General features: G+C 35.1%; 1 protein-coding gene across 2 annotated transcripts; it reads right to left on the minus strand.

Annotated features, from left to right (window-relative positions):
• Window positions 1-1,197: 1,197 nt before the first annotated feature.
• LOC144966483 (E3 ubiquitin-protein ligase TM129-like) lies at window positions 1,198-15,068 on the minus strand. 2 transcript variants are annotated; one of them, XM_078903077.1, is made up of 5 exons: window positions 14,700-15,068; window positions 11,059-11,533; window positions 9,736-9,895; window positions 6,834-6,909; window positions 1,198-3,812 (listed from the first exon to the last, which is right to left on the minus strand). In XM_078903077.1, exons 1-5 carry the CDS (start codon window positions 14,917-14,919, stop codon window positions 3,706-3,708), a joined length of 1,038 nt encoding a protein of 345 aa, XP_078759203.1. In that variant the 5' UTR covers window positions 14,920-15,068; the 3' UTR covers window positions 1,198-3,705. The 2 variants fall into 2 exon arrangements, with proteins under 2 accessions (XP_078759203.1, XP_078759202.1); XM_078903076.1 differs by lacking the exon at window positions 1,198-3,812 and having other exon boundaries at window positions 3,924-6,909.
• Between the last annotated feature and the right edge of the window lie 1,891 nt (window positions 15,069-16,959).

Genomic DNA, 16,959 nt, shown 5'->3' on the forward strand with positions numbered 1-16,959 from the left:
CAACTGCAAGTCATGCTTCTCGAAAGAAGGGCACATATAAGTTCACAATTAGGAAATGTTCTGGCCAATATGTCTTGGTGTAAAGTGTTCTATCGGACAACCCTTGGTTACAAAAAGAGCAACAACACAGTGATCAAAAAAGCTTTTGCTAGGATATCCGAAAACGAACATTTGCCCAGATTCTGCCATAGCTAAAGATGTCCATTGCAAGAGAACAAAAGCAACTGACTTAATCGGAGAAATGGCGGACATGACTCAAGAAACTTTAGTTGAAAGGATACAAAATGGGCTGTTTAGCATTAGTACAGACGGTTCAAATGACATGGGGTGTACTAAGCTGTTTCCACTTGTTGTGAGGACTCCCAGTGCCAACGGTGTATTTAGTGAACTTTTGTGTGACCCATGTGTGAAGGCTCTGCCACTGGAGAGAAAATATTTTCGCTTGTAGAGTAGATTCAGGTCAAACCGGACACGGGTCAAACCGGACGCTACCCGACTCGATGTCTAATTTCCCTTTGTTTTTGTTTTTTCCCCGGTGCATATGTCTAGTAACTAAGCAGACGTCTCGTGTGACGTTTTTCCTGCCGTTTCAATAAGTGCAATCTTGGAGAAGTCAAAGAATCCTGTTTACATCGAGATATTTCTCACAAAACGTAAGTATCCCGTTCTTTGTTATGGGTTGCAAGGTGTGCAAGGAAGTTGCTATTTAAGCTATTTATACGTCTTTATTAAGGAGTTTCGGCTCAACCACTGCACTACATGCTATTTTAGGATCGTTTGATTGTGGTTAGATCGTCTGACGATGTTCGGTTTTCATTTTAGCTCCAGTGGGGGGTGGCCGGTTTGACCAAAGAAAATTTAAACGATTCAGGTGAAACCGGCCAGGTTGATTAAGTTGTTTATTATTATTCTAGACGTCTATAATATTATTTGTTGCAATGCTTTCCTTGTATTTCTGTTGACTGGTCTATGTTTATCATGATTATTATTATTATTATTATAAAATTAGGGAGGCCTTCCGAAAGCATCTACACCTACATCCCCAGTATTATAATAACTTTTTTTATAATGTTCTGGTAGGGGGTTTGAGAGGGGGGAGACTTTAAAAATAAAACTTTTCCCCCTCCCAAACCACCTACTAGAACATTATAAAAAAATACTGGGGATGTAGGAGCTTTCGGAAGGCCTCCCTAAAATTATATTATGTTCACCATTGTACAGGAAAATTTACATTATTAGACTAGCCAGTCTATGAAAATCAAGTTCGACTATCTAAATAAAGTTAATTTTTTCACATTGTTACAGGCACCAAGATGCCGCAATCAAAGTATACTGAAAAGAGTGTGGATGCTGCACTTGATGCCATCCGCACCAAAAATCTTTCATTCCGCCAGGCTGCTGCCACCTACTCTGTCCCGAAATCAACCCTGATGGGCAAGATGGCCGGAAAATACCCCGTCCATAGGGTATCTCATACAGTGTTGGCCGCAGAGGAGGAGAAGAAACTAGTCAAGTGGATGGTGGCCTGTGCCAGGGCAGGTGAAGGGAAGGACAGGGAGCAGCTGTGCCTGGAGATGCAGAGAATAATGAATGCTGAAGGCAGAGAGACCCCCTTCAAAAACAACAAGCCAGGATATTACTGGTACAAAGCGTTCATGGAGAGACACAAGGGGGAGGTGCGGGAGAGAAAAGCGATGTCCCTTGGGGAACAATGCGCTCAGGTATCAGAAGGAAAGATTCGTGGGTGGTTCCACACCATGCGGACATCGCTAATGTCAAATGGCATTGACATTACCAAGGTCTCCCCCAGCAACGTCTTCAATTGCGACGAGACTGGCTTCCCTTTCTACCTGGGAGGTTCAGTCATCACAAAGGATGTACTGGCAGAGAGAGAGAAGATACTGGGGATGAGTGAGGAGGAGATCAGTGTTTTCACGTTTGTTTGTACATTGTGCAAGTGACATGTTGCGTTATGATTATGTGCCCTATTAATTGTTTTGAATAAATCATTTTTGTCTTTCTCTGTTGAAAATGAACATAAACGGGTTTATTTATCTATCTAGACGTCTAGATCTAGTTAGCTACTTATGAAAATATATGAATATATGGCAGTCGTCTTGGGGGAAAGAAACATGCTGCCAATTTATGGAAAGAGTCCTTCAAAGTCCTTGGAATGCTGGAATCGAACCCTAAATTGACCAATGACCCGGCAGATATTTTACCAACTGAGCCTATGGATCTGCTGTAACTGTTTATGAACTGAAAACTATTAAAAAAACAAAAGGAAACAGTGTTTTTCAACATCCGTGAAGGGTGTCCGGTTTGCCCAAGTTGGGTGGCCGGTTGGACCTTAATGTTCCATAAGTGTCCGGTAGTACCAAAATGTCACGAATAACATTATGCGTGGAGAACATGGATAAGACTGCTTAGGTGCAAAATCGGCTGGTTCACATGAAACCGGCCACTTGAGCGTTACATTTTACGACATCGCTATACAGCATTGGTCTTATTTCTGGCCAGCAGTCTTCCATTCTCTGAGACGACCACAGATAAGGCTTGTGTGGCCGGTAATCTACTCTAGACAGTTTTTTTAGATGAAAAAAACATAAAATGGGAAAATTGCATTGCCCTTGGTGTTGATAATGCAAATGTTATGACAGGTTCCAAGAAGGGATTTTGTGGGTTTTGTAAGGGCAAGAATCCAGATATTTATTTGTCCGGTTGCCGCTCCATCTGGTACACATTGGTGCAGAAAAGGGCTCATCTGCATTTCCTTTTAATTTCAGCGATCTGCTTGTTGATATTTATTATTATTTTAAAAAGAGTTCACTTCGTTGTGATACATTCAAGGGATTTCAAGACCTCCATGGCAAGGACCAGCTGAAAATGCTCAAACATGGCCAGACAAGGTGGCTCAGCATGGGTAGGTGCTTGGAAAGACTCTTAGTCAACTGGGACCCTCTTAAGCACTTTTTTTAAAACTGAGGCTACAAAAAAAACTCTTACTGCTTATGCCAAGACTAAAATTGATAAAATCTTAGAAGCACTCCAGTCACGCTCCACAAGATTTTTATGTTTTTAAGTTTCTAAAATATGCAATTAAGCCAATGGAGAGCTTCTTAACAGCTTGTCAAACAGACTCCCCCAGGATTGGTGCTATTCTGTCTAAAGCGAGAAAACTGATAAGAACATTAATGATGAAATTTTTAAGCTCAGCTGCTTTCTCAGGTAATAAGTCTGTTGAGGATGTTAACTTTAAATCAGTTTATAACATCAAGCAGAACAGCCAACTGCTCATTGGAGAAGAGTGCAAATCGTTTATCGATAATAAAGAGAAGAATACTGTCCTCTTCAAAAATTAAATTATTTTATGACCATGTCAAAACTTATTTCCAGACTGTTGTGGATTATCTGCTCAAGTCTCTCCCAATAAAGGACCCTGTTCTAAATAAATTATCCCTTTGTGATCCAAGCCAACTAGCAAATTCATCTGTCAACAATATCAGATACTTTGCCAACAAACTTCCTGTACTCTTGTCAAAGGATTCTGATACTGACACCATCACAGAGGAATTTGTTGAACTGCAGTGCAGAGACATCAAACTTGAAGAGGGAGAGAGGATGGATGCATTCTGGATAAGGATTGGCAATGTTAAGGAAGATGACAGTAAGCCATTTCAACAATTATCTAAATTCATGCTTGGATTACTCACTATTCCCCAGAGCAGCGCTCACTGTGAGCGGGTTTTTCCATGGTTCAGAAAATTCAAACAGACCAAGGTGGCCGTTTAGTTCCACAAGCCCTTCAAAATCTGTTGATTATAAAAAACAAGCAGGATTCTACCTTTGACTGTTCAGGCGGTTCTGTTTAGATATGTGGAGATTTTTCCACCCTATAGTTAGGGAAAGACAAATAATATACATTTTTGTAACAGTAATCATATTTATATTTTGTGTCTGTATACTGTAAATAGTTCTATCGCCACTGGGAATGAAAGAATAATCAATAATCTACAAGCATATCTCAAGAAGCGAAAAAAGGTCGCGAAAGGTTCACATAATTTTCAAAAATTACAAATTTTTTGGTCAAATTATTAAATTTTGACATAGAAATGAGTAAATTTGGTGTTTTCAATTTGGCAAGTATGGCGTGAACATGCGCCAAACAGACGGTATCTTCCCTCGGATTTATCATTGAAAAGGTTGTCTTTGGATTATAACACAACTGTGAGTAATTGCGAGTCGTACAGCCTTTACTATAAAATATTCAAAAGCATGAATATTGCCATGACAGAATGAAGAGTGCGAGTTGTGCACAAAGATGAAATTGCTCAAAAGAAAATGCGAGTGTGAGATAGTTTGTTGTGAATATACGAAGTACATAAATCACAAAGAAAAATTTAAAATTGCTCGTAAACATTATCAATCAGATGCACAAAGTGCAAATGAAATTTTCAGCGTGGATCTACAAAAGGTAATTGTTTTACCACGAATGGAGCAATTCAAAACAGCAACCTTTGCAAGAAGACTTGTTTTTAATGAAACATTTGCACAAATTGGTGGAAGGAAGAAAAATATTGCTGCTACATGGCATGAGGGTGTGGCTGGTAGAAAAGACAAGGATTTGTGTTCTTCATTTTATGATTTTCTAAACGCAAGAAGGGATTCAGAATTTGTTACTCTATGGCTTGACAACTGTGTGGCCCATAACAAAAACTGGACCGTCTTTACAATGATTGCCTTTATTGCCAACTGTGCAGACTTTGGAAGTTCTATTATTAGGCTAAAATATTTCGAACCAGGACACACATTCATGGCTGCTGATTTGGTGCATGCTGCTATTGAAACACAAATGAAGTGGATGAAAAAAATATATGACTTTGAAGATTTCAAAGAATGTGTTAAAAATGCCAAATCTGATATTCTGGAGTTGAAAACCGAAGATTTCAGAGAATGGATTGCCGGACTGAGCGTATACACGGTACATAAATTAACATCGAGACCCTATTTGGTAGATATGGTTGTGGCTGAGTTTCGGAGGGGCTCTCGGATGTTGCACACAAAACATCTCATAACGACCCGGGCTATCTTAGTGTGAAATTTCTGAAAGAAAAACATGTGTTAGAACATGCCGAAGCAAGAGTAGAACCTCGAGGAATTGATCCAGAGAAAAATCAACAGATTGTCTCAAAACTTTCACTATTGATGAATGCCAGAAAACAGATGAAGTTTTTGGCTAAATATTTGTGAAAATCCATGCAGCAGGGACTTATTGTCACATTTTAGACCACTGCGGTTGTTTATGAGCGGACTAAAATTGTTAATATTGTCATTATTATTGTAAGTGTTTTATTTTCAGTGTAACAATATGCTTCTCTTGAACAGTAAATATTATATACTTGTATCCTTTAAACCTCCTAATTAAACCTAGATATTTTATTACAATAAAGCATGTCTACATTTTTAAAGATTTGCCAATTATTGATTGATCAGTAAGAATCAATTTTATGTTCTGTATTAAATCAAATTTTGAATTACTTTTTTTAATTCTTCGGTGAAATGATGCCGCAATATAAATAAATAATTATCTGTATGAATTCTTTTCATTCTTGTTTTCTTATAATTCTCTTAGTAAGTCTTTTCAAATTAACAAGTCAATCATTTATTTTCATTAATCTAAAAAGCTTTTTTTACCAAATAAATAACCACCTTCCATTTGAATACGGTCTTTGAAAACAAGCTGGTGAGGCAATATTTATGAAAAGACTGTATTGTCTTATACATTCTTTTTCATCAGTCCACCGCACGGAGGCTGTTAAATCGAAATGAAAAAGACTGTTTGGTCATATTTAGCTAGAATAATCAATTTCTTGAGATATCTTATTATGTAGATGAATTGAGAACATAAATATAATACATTATTTTTAAATTTAAAAAATAACCCCTATCCCATTTAACTTAACCAAGTCAGACAGAACACGAAATGTTTTTCGGCTCTTCTGCACAAAGCCCCCTGATGCAAATACAGTCTTTTTCCTTAAGACGGCAGCACTCACAAAAATCTTATTATATAGATGAATTGAGAATATAATTATAATATAGTACTTTTTAATATAAAAAATTTAACGCCTATCCCATAAAACTTAACCAAGTCAGACAGAACACGAAATGTTTTTCGGCTCTCCTGCATAAAGCTGCCTGATGCAAATACTTTTTCCTTACGGCGGCAGAACTCACAAAATGAGGAGGATGCCAAATGCTTCATGCGCAAAGGAGGTGGAATCAATCCCAGGCAAGGAAGCTTTTTTTCTGAATCCCCTGTCAACCCAGCAGTGATTTGATTGGTAGGTCTGTTACATCTGAAAAGTACTTTGCTATAGATTAGCGTCCGATTGGTGGTTAAAAATTAGATTTCATCCAACTCTATTACACATTTTTCTAAATATTGAACAATAAATATAGCATATCATAAAGAAATTCCTAATACTACATGTCCGTAAATCTGATTTAAGACTGAATTCACAAAATTTCAGGAAACAATCATTCCTTTCATGGTCTGATCTTTCCATTCATATATATCCACCATCCACCAATCCAGCAGAAACCACTTTTGAATGTTGCATATCAGTGTTATTATTATGATACAGAATTTAATGGACATACATCAAGCACACAAAATCTTGCTCTACACGTTGGACAAGGTGACTGACTACCCATCCATGTCTCAGGTTGATGCTGATCCTGCCGACTTGCAAACCATTTTCCCATGCATTCTAAACACCACATAGGGCGACAAAAACAACGCTGACAAGAAAATTCCTCTCTTTCCTCACCAGTACTATCCCTGCAGCAAAGGTTCAGCTTAACATCAGAGGGCTTTTGCATACATCCAATGCACTGCTCAACTTCCTTTATGAATAGAAATTTGATTAATTTATCTGATATATTTATTAATAATAATAATAAATAATAATGGTATAGATTTATAGTGCGCCAAACATCCCTTCATCAGGAGGGCTCTGGGCGCATAACATAGATTAACTTAATCATGAAGCCCTAACACAGTACACGAACAACGCTAATTATACACATAATCAAAAGAAAGCCTGTCGGAATAAGAATGTCTTCAATCGACGCTTGAATTCCTCTAGTGAAGACGAAGAACGTATCTCCAGTGGTAGTAAATTCCACAACCTTGGACCAGAATGCTGAAAGGCGCGTTCACCAGCCTTCACTCGACAGCGGGGTGTTTTCAGTTTGAGGTCGTTCGTTGATCGAAGCGATCGCTGTGGGTTATACCGTTCAACGAGGTTTGAGAGATATGCTGGTGACGAGCCCTCCAGCATTTGAAAACGATAGTTGAAGATTTATATTTTATCCGCTGGTCCACTGGCAGCCAATGCAGCTGCTGTAGTAATTCGGGAGCTGCAGTTTTTCTGTCTTTCTGTAGTACAACGCGGGCTGCCATGTTCTGTATTTTCTGGAGTTTGTTTATTTTGTCCTTTGTGAGACCAACAAACAGTGCATTGCAGTAGTCCATTTTCGGAATATCAAAGATGTTACCAATTTGTTGCAAGTTTCCCTATTAATAAATGGTCTGATTGTTCTGATATTTCTTAGAATGCAGATAGCACTTGTTCTCACATTGTTAATATGTTTGTTCATAGACAGATCACTCTCTAAGGTGATGCCGAGATTTTTTGCTGATGTTGTGAGTTGTATTTTGTCATTATCGTTGATTGTCAGTGCCAGTGTAAATGGATCTGTCTTATTATTTGAACTAGCAATGAATAAGGCTTCAGTCTTGTCGCCATTTAATTTTAATCTATTTGCAGACATCCATCTCATCACATGGTTGATGCATTGTTCGTAAACAGTTATCTTTGAAACAATATCGGATTGCAAACACATGCTATATATCTGGGTATCGTCGGCGTACATATGGTAAGCGAGAGAATGTTGCTCTAAGATTCTCACAACAGGGGAAGTGTAAAGTACAAAAAGGACTGGACCTAAAACGGATCCTTGAGGTACACCAAAATGAAGGTCACGCTCTGACGAAGTTACTTCCCCAATTAAAACTGATTGAGTTCTTTGAGTAAGATATGATGCAAACCAGTTTAGAGCAGTGCCCGATATGCCGAAAGTAACTTGTAGCCTTCGAAGTAGTATGGCATGGTCGATGGTGTCAAAGATCGAGAAGACTAAGGATGGTGGTTTTTCCTTGATCAATAATTTGCAGCAAGTCATTTGTGATTCTCATCAATGCTGTTTCTGTGCTATGATTTTGCCGATAGGCCGATTGAAAGCACTCATCGAGGTTATTATGTTTCACGTGACAAGAAAGTTGTTTTAGTACAATCTTTTCTAGAATTTTGGAAATGAATGGTAGATTTGATACAGGCCTAAAGTTTTTAAAATTATCACTGTCAAGTCCCGCTTTCTTCAACAATGGCTTCACCAATGCTTTCTTGAAGCTGTCTGGAACAACTCCCTCCCTTAATGATTGATTAATCAATTCAGTGATGTAAGGTGCAAGTTCATCAATACACTCCTTCAAAAGGGATGTTGGTAAAGGGTCAAGCCTACATGATTTGCTAGGACTAGAGAGAATCGTTTTCTTTGTGTCATTTATTGAAATTTCTTTGAAAGATGTTAAGGGTTCACCATAAAAAGAGGTATATTCTGCTTCTGTTTCGTCTGTGTCAAGTTCACTCCGTATCGTTGTTATTTTATTCATGAAATACTCTACAAAGCAGTCCGCGAGTTGCTTGTCGTCAGTGTGGTGTGGCAGGCTTGTTTTGATCTCTTTGCCTAGAAGCTTATTTGAGATTTTATAAAACTCCTTCGGACTTTTTATGTTATCAACTTTATCAAGATAGTAGATACGCTTTGCCTTAATTGTCACCTCTTTGAGTCTATGTTTGAATGATATGTAAGTTTCCTTATCAATTGTCAGGCCAGATTTTTTCCATTTCTTCTCCGCTTTTCTTTTTTCTTTCTTTATAACGTTTTACCTCCAAATTGTACCATGGTGATTCTTTTCTGATGTTCACAGATCTTGTCGTGAGAGGTGCGTGCTTATCCATAACACTAATAACTGCTCTATCAAAATTGTCACCAGTCACTTCTTTCTCACAATGTGTAGTTAGAGAATGAGAGAGGTCCGCTTTAAATAGTTCTATGTCAATTTTCTTCAAATCTCTCGAAACAACTATTTTTTTTGTTTTTGTGTCGTGTACTGTCCCCCCTCTGATGCCAAAAGATATTAAATGATGGTCTGAAATGCAAAGATCATCTACATTGATACTTAATTAACAAATTACTATTTATTTATTTCTTTTATATTGTGCAATCCATTAAATATGATTAAAGTACAACAGCAACACTCAACATATAGGACGAGACATTTATTTATATATCTTTATTTTGAAATTAGTAAAACAATTATCCAACTAAAACAAAAGGAGATTGTGGATTGATTTTGCTTCAAAGTGGTACTCGTAAACATTTTAAAAGAGAGGGATAAATACGAATTAACAAAATATGATGTCTCAATTATTCTAACATCTGTCTATAAAAAATTAGAGAGAAAGAAAAATATCAGTTCTTAATCATGAAGTACAATCAATGACAGCCCCTCATCTCATAGGGTTGTTAGTCAACATAAACAACAATGTATTGTTAAAATATGAAGAGAGGGGAAGAGGAAGGGGGTTTTTAATCATAGCTTACCATTCCCAAAGGCAAAGTGAAAACTGGATTCTGATTCACTTGCTCTCTGAAGGTTTGAAGAAATCTGTCGCTTAGTGACTGGTGAATGACAATGTTTCGTGCATTTCTCAGAGGCTTTTGTAACTTTTCTTTGAGGTCACTAAGCTCAAAAGAATTCAACCTGTTCAATTAAACAAAGTGGCAAATTATGGAGCAGGCACTGGTGTAAGCTAAAGATATGAAAAAGTGTATGAAACAGTGTCAGACAAGGCGCAGACTCGAGGCAGGCAGATTTTTAGGGATGTTTTTTTGTTTGTATTTTCTTCTTTTCTGCTCTGTCTAGCATTGTTTCGTACAATTAAACTAAATACACCAATGAGAGATATAGATGACCAAATTCAAACTGGAATTCCACACATATAACCCAACATGTCAATCTGGTATTATGTTAAAATGAATAAGATGATGAAAATTGAGTTCAAAATCAAAATTATCAGAATTAGAAAATTGATGGTCGTTTTTTGAACACAAAGGAACAAAATGAAGGCAAATAATATTTTAACTCAATTTTGAAGAGTTAAGCTTCAATTTGAATTTTAAGCATCGGGTTTTGAGATGAAAGGAATAAAACTGATTAAACATGAAAACAATTCTTAAGGTCATATTCTATTCTTCATATAATGATTTCAACAAGCTCTGGGTAATCCAAAAGCGCTAACCTTTGAGTTAATGTAAAATAGAAGAATTAGGCTCTATTCCTAGGCCGATTGACTGATACAATAAAAACAACATATTTGTTGAGTAATGGAAGTAGGAGAATAAGAAACCAAATAAAAGTAAGGGGTCAAACAAAATATTTTAAATGTCGATAAAAATTTCTACTTTGTTTAAAATCAAACAAACGTATCCATTTTCTATAACATAGACTTTGTTGAGGTCTAAAACAATCGTCTTTTGAATAAAGGTTTCACAATAGTTTGTATACATACATCAGATACAGAGCCAATGTGAACACATTTGAGGATTCATTTTGTGAATAGTAGTCTCTTGTAAATTATTGAGAAAACCAATCTGAGATTTTTAGGAGCATGGAATACATTTATTAGAATCACATTTCTGTTCTATAAATGGGTAAAATTGTCATTGGTAAAAAATTTGCCAAAATACTCATTTACACCACAATTTGGTGCTGACAGCAAGAATGAAAATAACCACCATCTTACACAAACGACTGCATGGTTCAACAATGGATTTGTGAGATACTATCGCAGACATCTGCAAACACATGCAATAGAAATCATAATTGTCAAAATCAAATCACAACAACAAAAAGGTCATTATTACCTAATGGAAAATGGTGAAATCCTTCCTTCTATACCACCTACAGCAATATTGAGGTACTGAACAGCTGACTGACTTTGATAAGATAAAGGATGCTCTTCTGCTTCTGCTATAGTTAAATGAATGTCATTTTGATGTGATATGTATACAAAATACGTTGAACATTTGATGATCCATGAATCAGTCACAGCTATAAGTCTACTAGGAGTCCCACTGGTAAATTTATCAATTCGACGAAATTCAATATTGATAGAAGATGCTACTGCTCTCCATGATTCATTTTCTCCTGCTAATCGAGACAGCTGCTTGACAATAGGGTGTTGTGCATAGTTATTTCTACACCAGTAGATAGCAGTTAAAGATGCTAGGCCAGGTAATAGGAGAGAGAGCAACAATACAAAAAGCCAAAACTGGTTTATCTCTTCCAAGTCAAACAATGCAAGATGGGGTGCAAACAGGTGTAACCCAATGTAGTAGGCTGAAATTTAGAAATTAAAATAAAAAGTAAGACTTACAACTGGAAAATTACTACTACTACTACTACTACTACTACTACTACTAGTACTACTACTACTACTACTACTACTACTACTACTACTACTGCTACTACTACTACTACTACTACTACTACTCTACTACTACTACTACTACTAACTACTACTACTATTACTATATACTAAAATAATAATAATAATAATAATAATAATAATAATAATAATAATATAATAATAATATATAATATAATATAATAAAAATAATAATAATATAATAATAATAATAATAATAATAATAATAATAATAATAATAATAATAATAATAATAATAATAATAATAATAATAATAATAATAATAATAATAATAATAATAATAATAATAATAATAATAATAATAATAATAATAATAATAATAATAATAATAATAATAATAATAATAATAATAATAATAATAATAATAATAATAATAATAATAATAATAATAATAATAATAATAAATAATAATAATAATAATAATAATAATAAATAATAATAATAAATAATAATAATAATAATAATAATAATAATAATAATAATAATAATAATAATAATAATAATAATAAATAATAATAATAATAATAATAATAATAATAATAATAAATATAATAAATAATAATAAATAATAATAATAATAATAATAATAATAATAATAATAATAAATATAATAATAATAATAATAATAATAATAATAATAATAATAATAATAATAATAATAATAATAATAATAATAAATAATAATAATAATAATAATAATAATAATAATAATAATAATAATAATAATAATAATAAAATACAGTCGTCTCAGTTTATAAGCAAGAGTCTCTGCAATGAAAGAGATAGTGATGATGTAGAAATAAAATAAAACGAATTAAAATAATAGTATCTGAATCTGAATCTTCCTTTAATGTCCACCTTCACTCATGAAAGATTTTGACATGAACAATATCAATAACATTAAGGTGAAAATTCAGCAGTGATCTAAAAGCTCTGTAAATAAATCTAAAGTGGGTACAGATGTAGCTTCCCACGGTAAATTGTTCCAATCTGTGATGGTTCTGGGGTAAAATGAGAATTTTCTGAGGTCTTTAGTAGATGTCAGGGGGATGAAACTGTCCATGTGGGAAGTCCTGGATGTTCGTGTCGGTGTTGGAGATCAGGATTTGAAATCGCCACCAGGTTGTTCTTTATCTGATACATCATGGTCAGACGTACTATTTCCCTCCTAGTTTAGAGTGACTTCCATTCAAGTTGATCAATCATGCTGCTCACACTCAATGTTTTCTCAAAGTTTCCCATAACAAAACGAGCTGCTCGTCTCTGTATTGCCTCCAGTTTATCAAGACGGTGTTTTGCGTGTGGGTCCCAAACAGTGCATGCATATTCAATTTGTGGTCGAATAAATGACTTGTAAACTAATGATTTTAGGCTTGTTGCTTTAACATTTAAATTTCTTTGGAGGAAATCCAGGGTCCTATTTGCTTTTTTGTGATGTTAATGTGCTCGTCCCATTTAAGTCTGATCTTATTGTTATTCCTAAATAGTTGGCTGATGTTATGTGCTCTAAGGTGTGTAGCCTGTAATTGCGTGTGATTGGAGATTATTTCTTTCTGGGAATGGAAATGACATTGCATTTCTCTGGATGAAAATCCATGCCGTGCCTCTGTTCCCAAGCCACCAGTTTCTCAAGGTCGTGTTGCAGATGTGCTCCATCTTCTTGTGATTTTATTATCAAGTATGCAATAGTGTCATCTGCAAAAAGGTGAACTTTAGATTCAAGAGCATCTGCCAGGTCGTTAATATAAAAAGAAAGAGAGCGGGACCAAGGAATGAGCCTTGAAGAACACCAGATTCAACTGGGACAGACTTGGATGATTCAACGTCAATAATCATTGATTGGGTACGGCCTTTCAGGAAGTTGTCTGTATCTGTATGGTTGGCGCTGAAGAAACCAATGGTCTGGTTGTATTTCAGCGGCGTCCTCATTGGGCGCAGGCCCATGTCAGTCAGGCCTTGAAATCGTTTAGGTGTGGTGCCATGATGACCAGTTCATCCAGCCCATTCCACTCCGAGATAGTTCTAATGAAGAAAGAATTTCTGTAGTTTTGTGTTCTTGTCTGTGGGATTTTGAAGCAGTTCGAATTGTTTGTGGCGTATCTGTCAATGGGGTTTTCGGTTACGTGGTTGGTGAAAGTGAGTGCTCGGATTTTTCTTTTGTTTGGTCGTGGCGTGAAAAAGGAGTCTGCCTTTATTGATGGTATTTGATCTGTTATTATCTTGAACATGAATGACAGACGGGTTTCTTTTCTTCTTTGTTGGAGGCTGATGAGATTTCTTTCTTCTAACATTTTTGTCATGCATCCTGGGGTTCTGCTCTTATAATTCCCAGTTATGAACCAGGCGCCTTGTCTCTGGACTCCCTCAAGTTTTTGAATATCCTCTTTCAGGTAGGGGTCCCAGGCAACTGCTCCGTATTCCAATTGTGATCTCACAAGTGCGAGGTAGGTGTTTTGTTTGCATGACGTTGGGGCGTGGCTAAGATTTCGGCGGAGAAACGCGTTGTCAATCCATCTGTTGATTTTTCCATATATCCCATATTATAGAAGCGTGTGGCATAATATGTTGTGGTCAATTTTGTCAAAGGTCTTGGAGAAGTCATTATAAGTACATCAGCTTGTTGGCCTATCTCGAGAAACTTTGAAACGTCATCAATAAAGCTGATTGTGTTTCACATGAGCGCCTGGACCTAAAACCATGTTGGAGTTCATAATGGATATCATGCCTATCTGAGCATTTCATTATCTGGCTGACAGGGATGTGCTCAATAACTCAATAAGCTTGCTTGAGATATATAAGTGAGAAACAGTAATTACTAAGGAGGTTGTCCTAATCCTAATCTGAAAAAGATGGTACTAGAATACATCACTTCTAACATTGATTATGAGCTGGTTGCAGGCTTAAGCTGAAAAATTGAATGGGCACTAATTCATGAGTTAGTGGATTCTTTAAATTTAATCTGAATCTGAAACGTTACTTAATTAAAATTTTTAAAATTAAAATGCTGAACGTTTAAATCATAAATATTATTAACATTTGACAAACAAAATAAATTACCCAATGGAATAAGACTGTGAATAACTAGCGTCAACGTTGTTCTCTTGACATGGTGATAAACAAAGTTGAATCCCTCACTACCTAAACATCCAGAAAATAAGTTTTGTATGGTAACTCCGGCTGACACAAATTCTGTTGGAGGAGCAACAAAGCATGCCGCAAAGAATATAAAAATAACTGAATATAAAATTATGATATTATCATCATGATGTGCTTGCATTTCGAACACGAAGCCAGATGAGACGTGAATTTGATTTATGAGTTGAATTACGTTCTCGAGCAGAATCCTTTTTAGGGGTTTTATTGTTTATGCCTACTGTCTACGTTTCTAGTTTCTTGATTGATCCACTTACTTTCGTTTTCGTGAACAGGGTTGCCAGATTATTTTTCAACAAAATGCCAGGGGAAGACTCAAAAAATGCCAAAACACTCAAAAAAATGCCAAAGTCTGTTGACTCCCACCCCTACTAAGAAAACTACTCACTTTTGATAGAAAATTTACTATCATATCCTGGTGGCTTGCGTGTTTTCTTTTCTTTTTTTATGAATTATACTAAATTTCCTGTTGGGGTAATTTTTTACCTACTGACTACGAAGTGGAGTGCTAAACCACTACACCACGGTTGGATTTTAAGAATGAAAAAGAAATACATTAACATGAAAGGTAAATACGTAAACAGTTAAATAATTATTGACAATTAAGAAAACTTACTGTTTCGTGTTTCTTACGAAACTTAATTAAGAAAATGTGTCATTTGAAGTATAATGTACAAGAAAAGAAAATGCCAAATGAAAATGCCAAATGCCAAATGATTTTTCTAATGCCAAACGGTTTTCAAAAATGCCAGATTTTTGGAATCTGGCATTTAAAATGCCAAACTGGCAACCCTGTTCGTGAAGTCGTGAAGGATTGCCAGATTGGCATATTTATGTCGGATCCAATGACTTTAATGATTGGAATTCTCTCAATGTTAATCCATTTATTTATTTTTTTTCAAAAGTTTAATAGTCTACTAATTTTTTTTTATAATTTATCAATATTCTTAAATTTATATATTTATTATAAATGACCGTTTTGACTTCATAATTAGTGGGCTTATCATTTTTCCATTCTTTATGTTTTGTTCTGCATTTTAATTTTTTTCCCCTCAATTAAAAAAAAATATATATTATTATTGATTATAGGAAAAGGCGTGAAATGTCCGATTAACTAAAGAAAGGCAATTTTTTCACTGTACAAAGTGAAACAGTAGCACAGCAATTTTTTTAAACTAAAGGCACTGTATATCAAATTTATCGCGTTATTGACAATGTAGTAATGCACAGATCTAATCGTTTTCATAAATTGCGCAATGACTACCATACAGCTCGAGCTTTAGATAGCCCATAGTCGCACAGTATTGCTCTCTTGGTGAAATCACGAATCATCTAAAATAACAGTAATAAGGTCTACTTAATGGATGGATCCAAAGATTAAAAAAGAAGAAAAAGGCGCACAAAAAAAAAAGAAAAGAAAAGAAAAGAAAACAGGGGAAAAATAAGAGCGGAAAGTTTTTGTTTTGTTTTTACAAATAACAGACAAACAAACGAAAAACAAGAGAGAAACAAATAATAACACAATAACATAATGTAACCTAAAGGACGACTGGGAGATCGAATTAAAAAGGAAGCTCAGTCATAGTGTCGTAAAGCAAAATATATGAACAAGGAAACTGAACAATCCGGAGTTGCACAATTACTAAAGAATGGAATTTCGCACAGATGAAGACAAGCAAATGAGCAATTTTCCTTTTTATTTAGTCAATAAGAAAATGACATGTACTCAACAAAGAAGGAAATTTCTACCCAAAATATTATAGGAATGATTAACTCACCCTGTAGTTATGAAACTCTTGATTAACATGAAAATTTACCGTCAATCAGCAACGTGTGCAATATACCGGGTGGGTCAGAACAACTGTCCCCTGTTTGGCAGGGTTTTTTTTTTTTTTTGTTTCGTTTAATTTTTTTGTTTTTTATTTATCTATTCATTTTTAAATATTTTATTTATTAATTTATTCATTGTGTGTCTATTATATTGCAATGAGAACTATTAAAAACAACAAAGAACTGAGTAACGTCAATTTCGTTCCTTCTATAAACGTTCGCAGTCATACATAGTTTTGGGTGTTGGTACGATCTATCCGGCTGGCGGATGTTGCGAGTATTTTACCTAAACACATAGCACAAAACATTACCCATACGTATCATCTTGTAGTCA

Source organism: Berghia stephanieae, chromosome 2, assembly GCF_034508935.2.
Source record: "Berghia stephanieae isolate SIO BIC M18660-M18661 chromosome 2, UCSD_Bste_1.3, whole genome shotgun sequence".
In the NCBI taxonomy this organism is placed as follows: Eukaryota; Metazoa; Mollusca; class Gastropoda; order Nudibranchia; family Aeolidiidae; genus Berghia; species Berghia stephanieae.

Bases quoted from the DNA above. Each gene is read 5' to 3' on its own strand.
- LOC144966483 (XM_078903076.1), bottom strand. From the start codon at position 14,919: ATGCAAGCACATCATGATGATAATATCATAATTTTATATTCAGTTATT. The intron at 11,534-14,699 runs GTAATTTATTTT...TCTAAATTTCAG, and splicing joins TCACAGTCTTATTCCATTGG to CCTACTACATTGGGTTACAC. The intron at 6,910-9,735 runs GTAAGCTATGAT...CTATTCATAAAG, and splicing joins TCACTTTGCCTTTGGGAATG to GAAGTTGAGCAGTGCATTGG.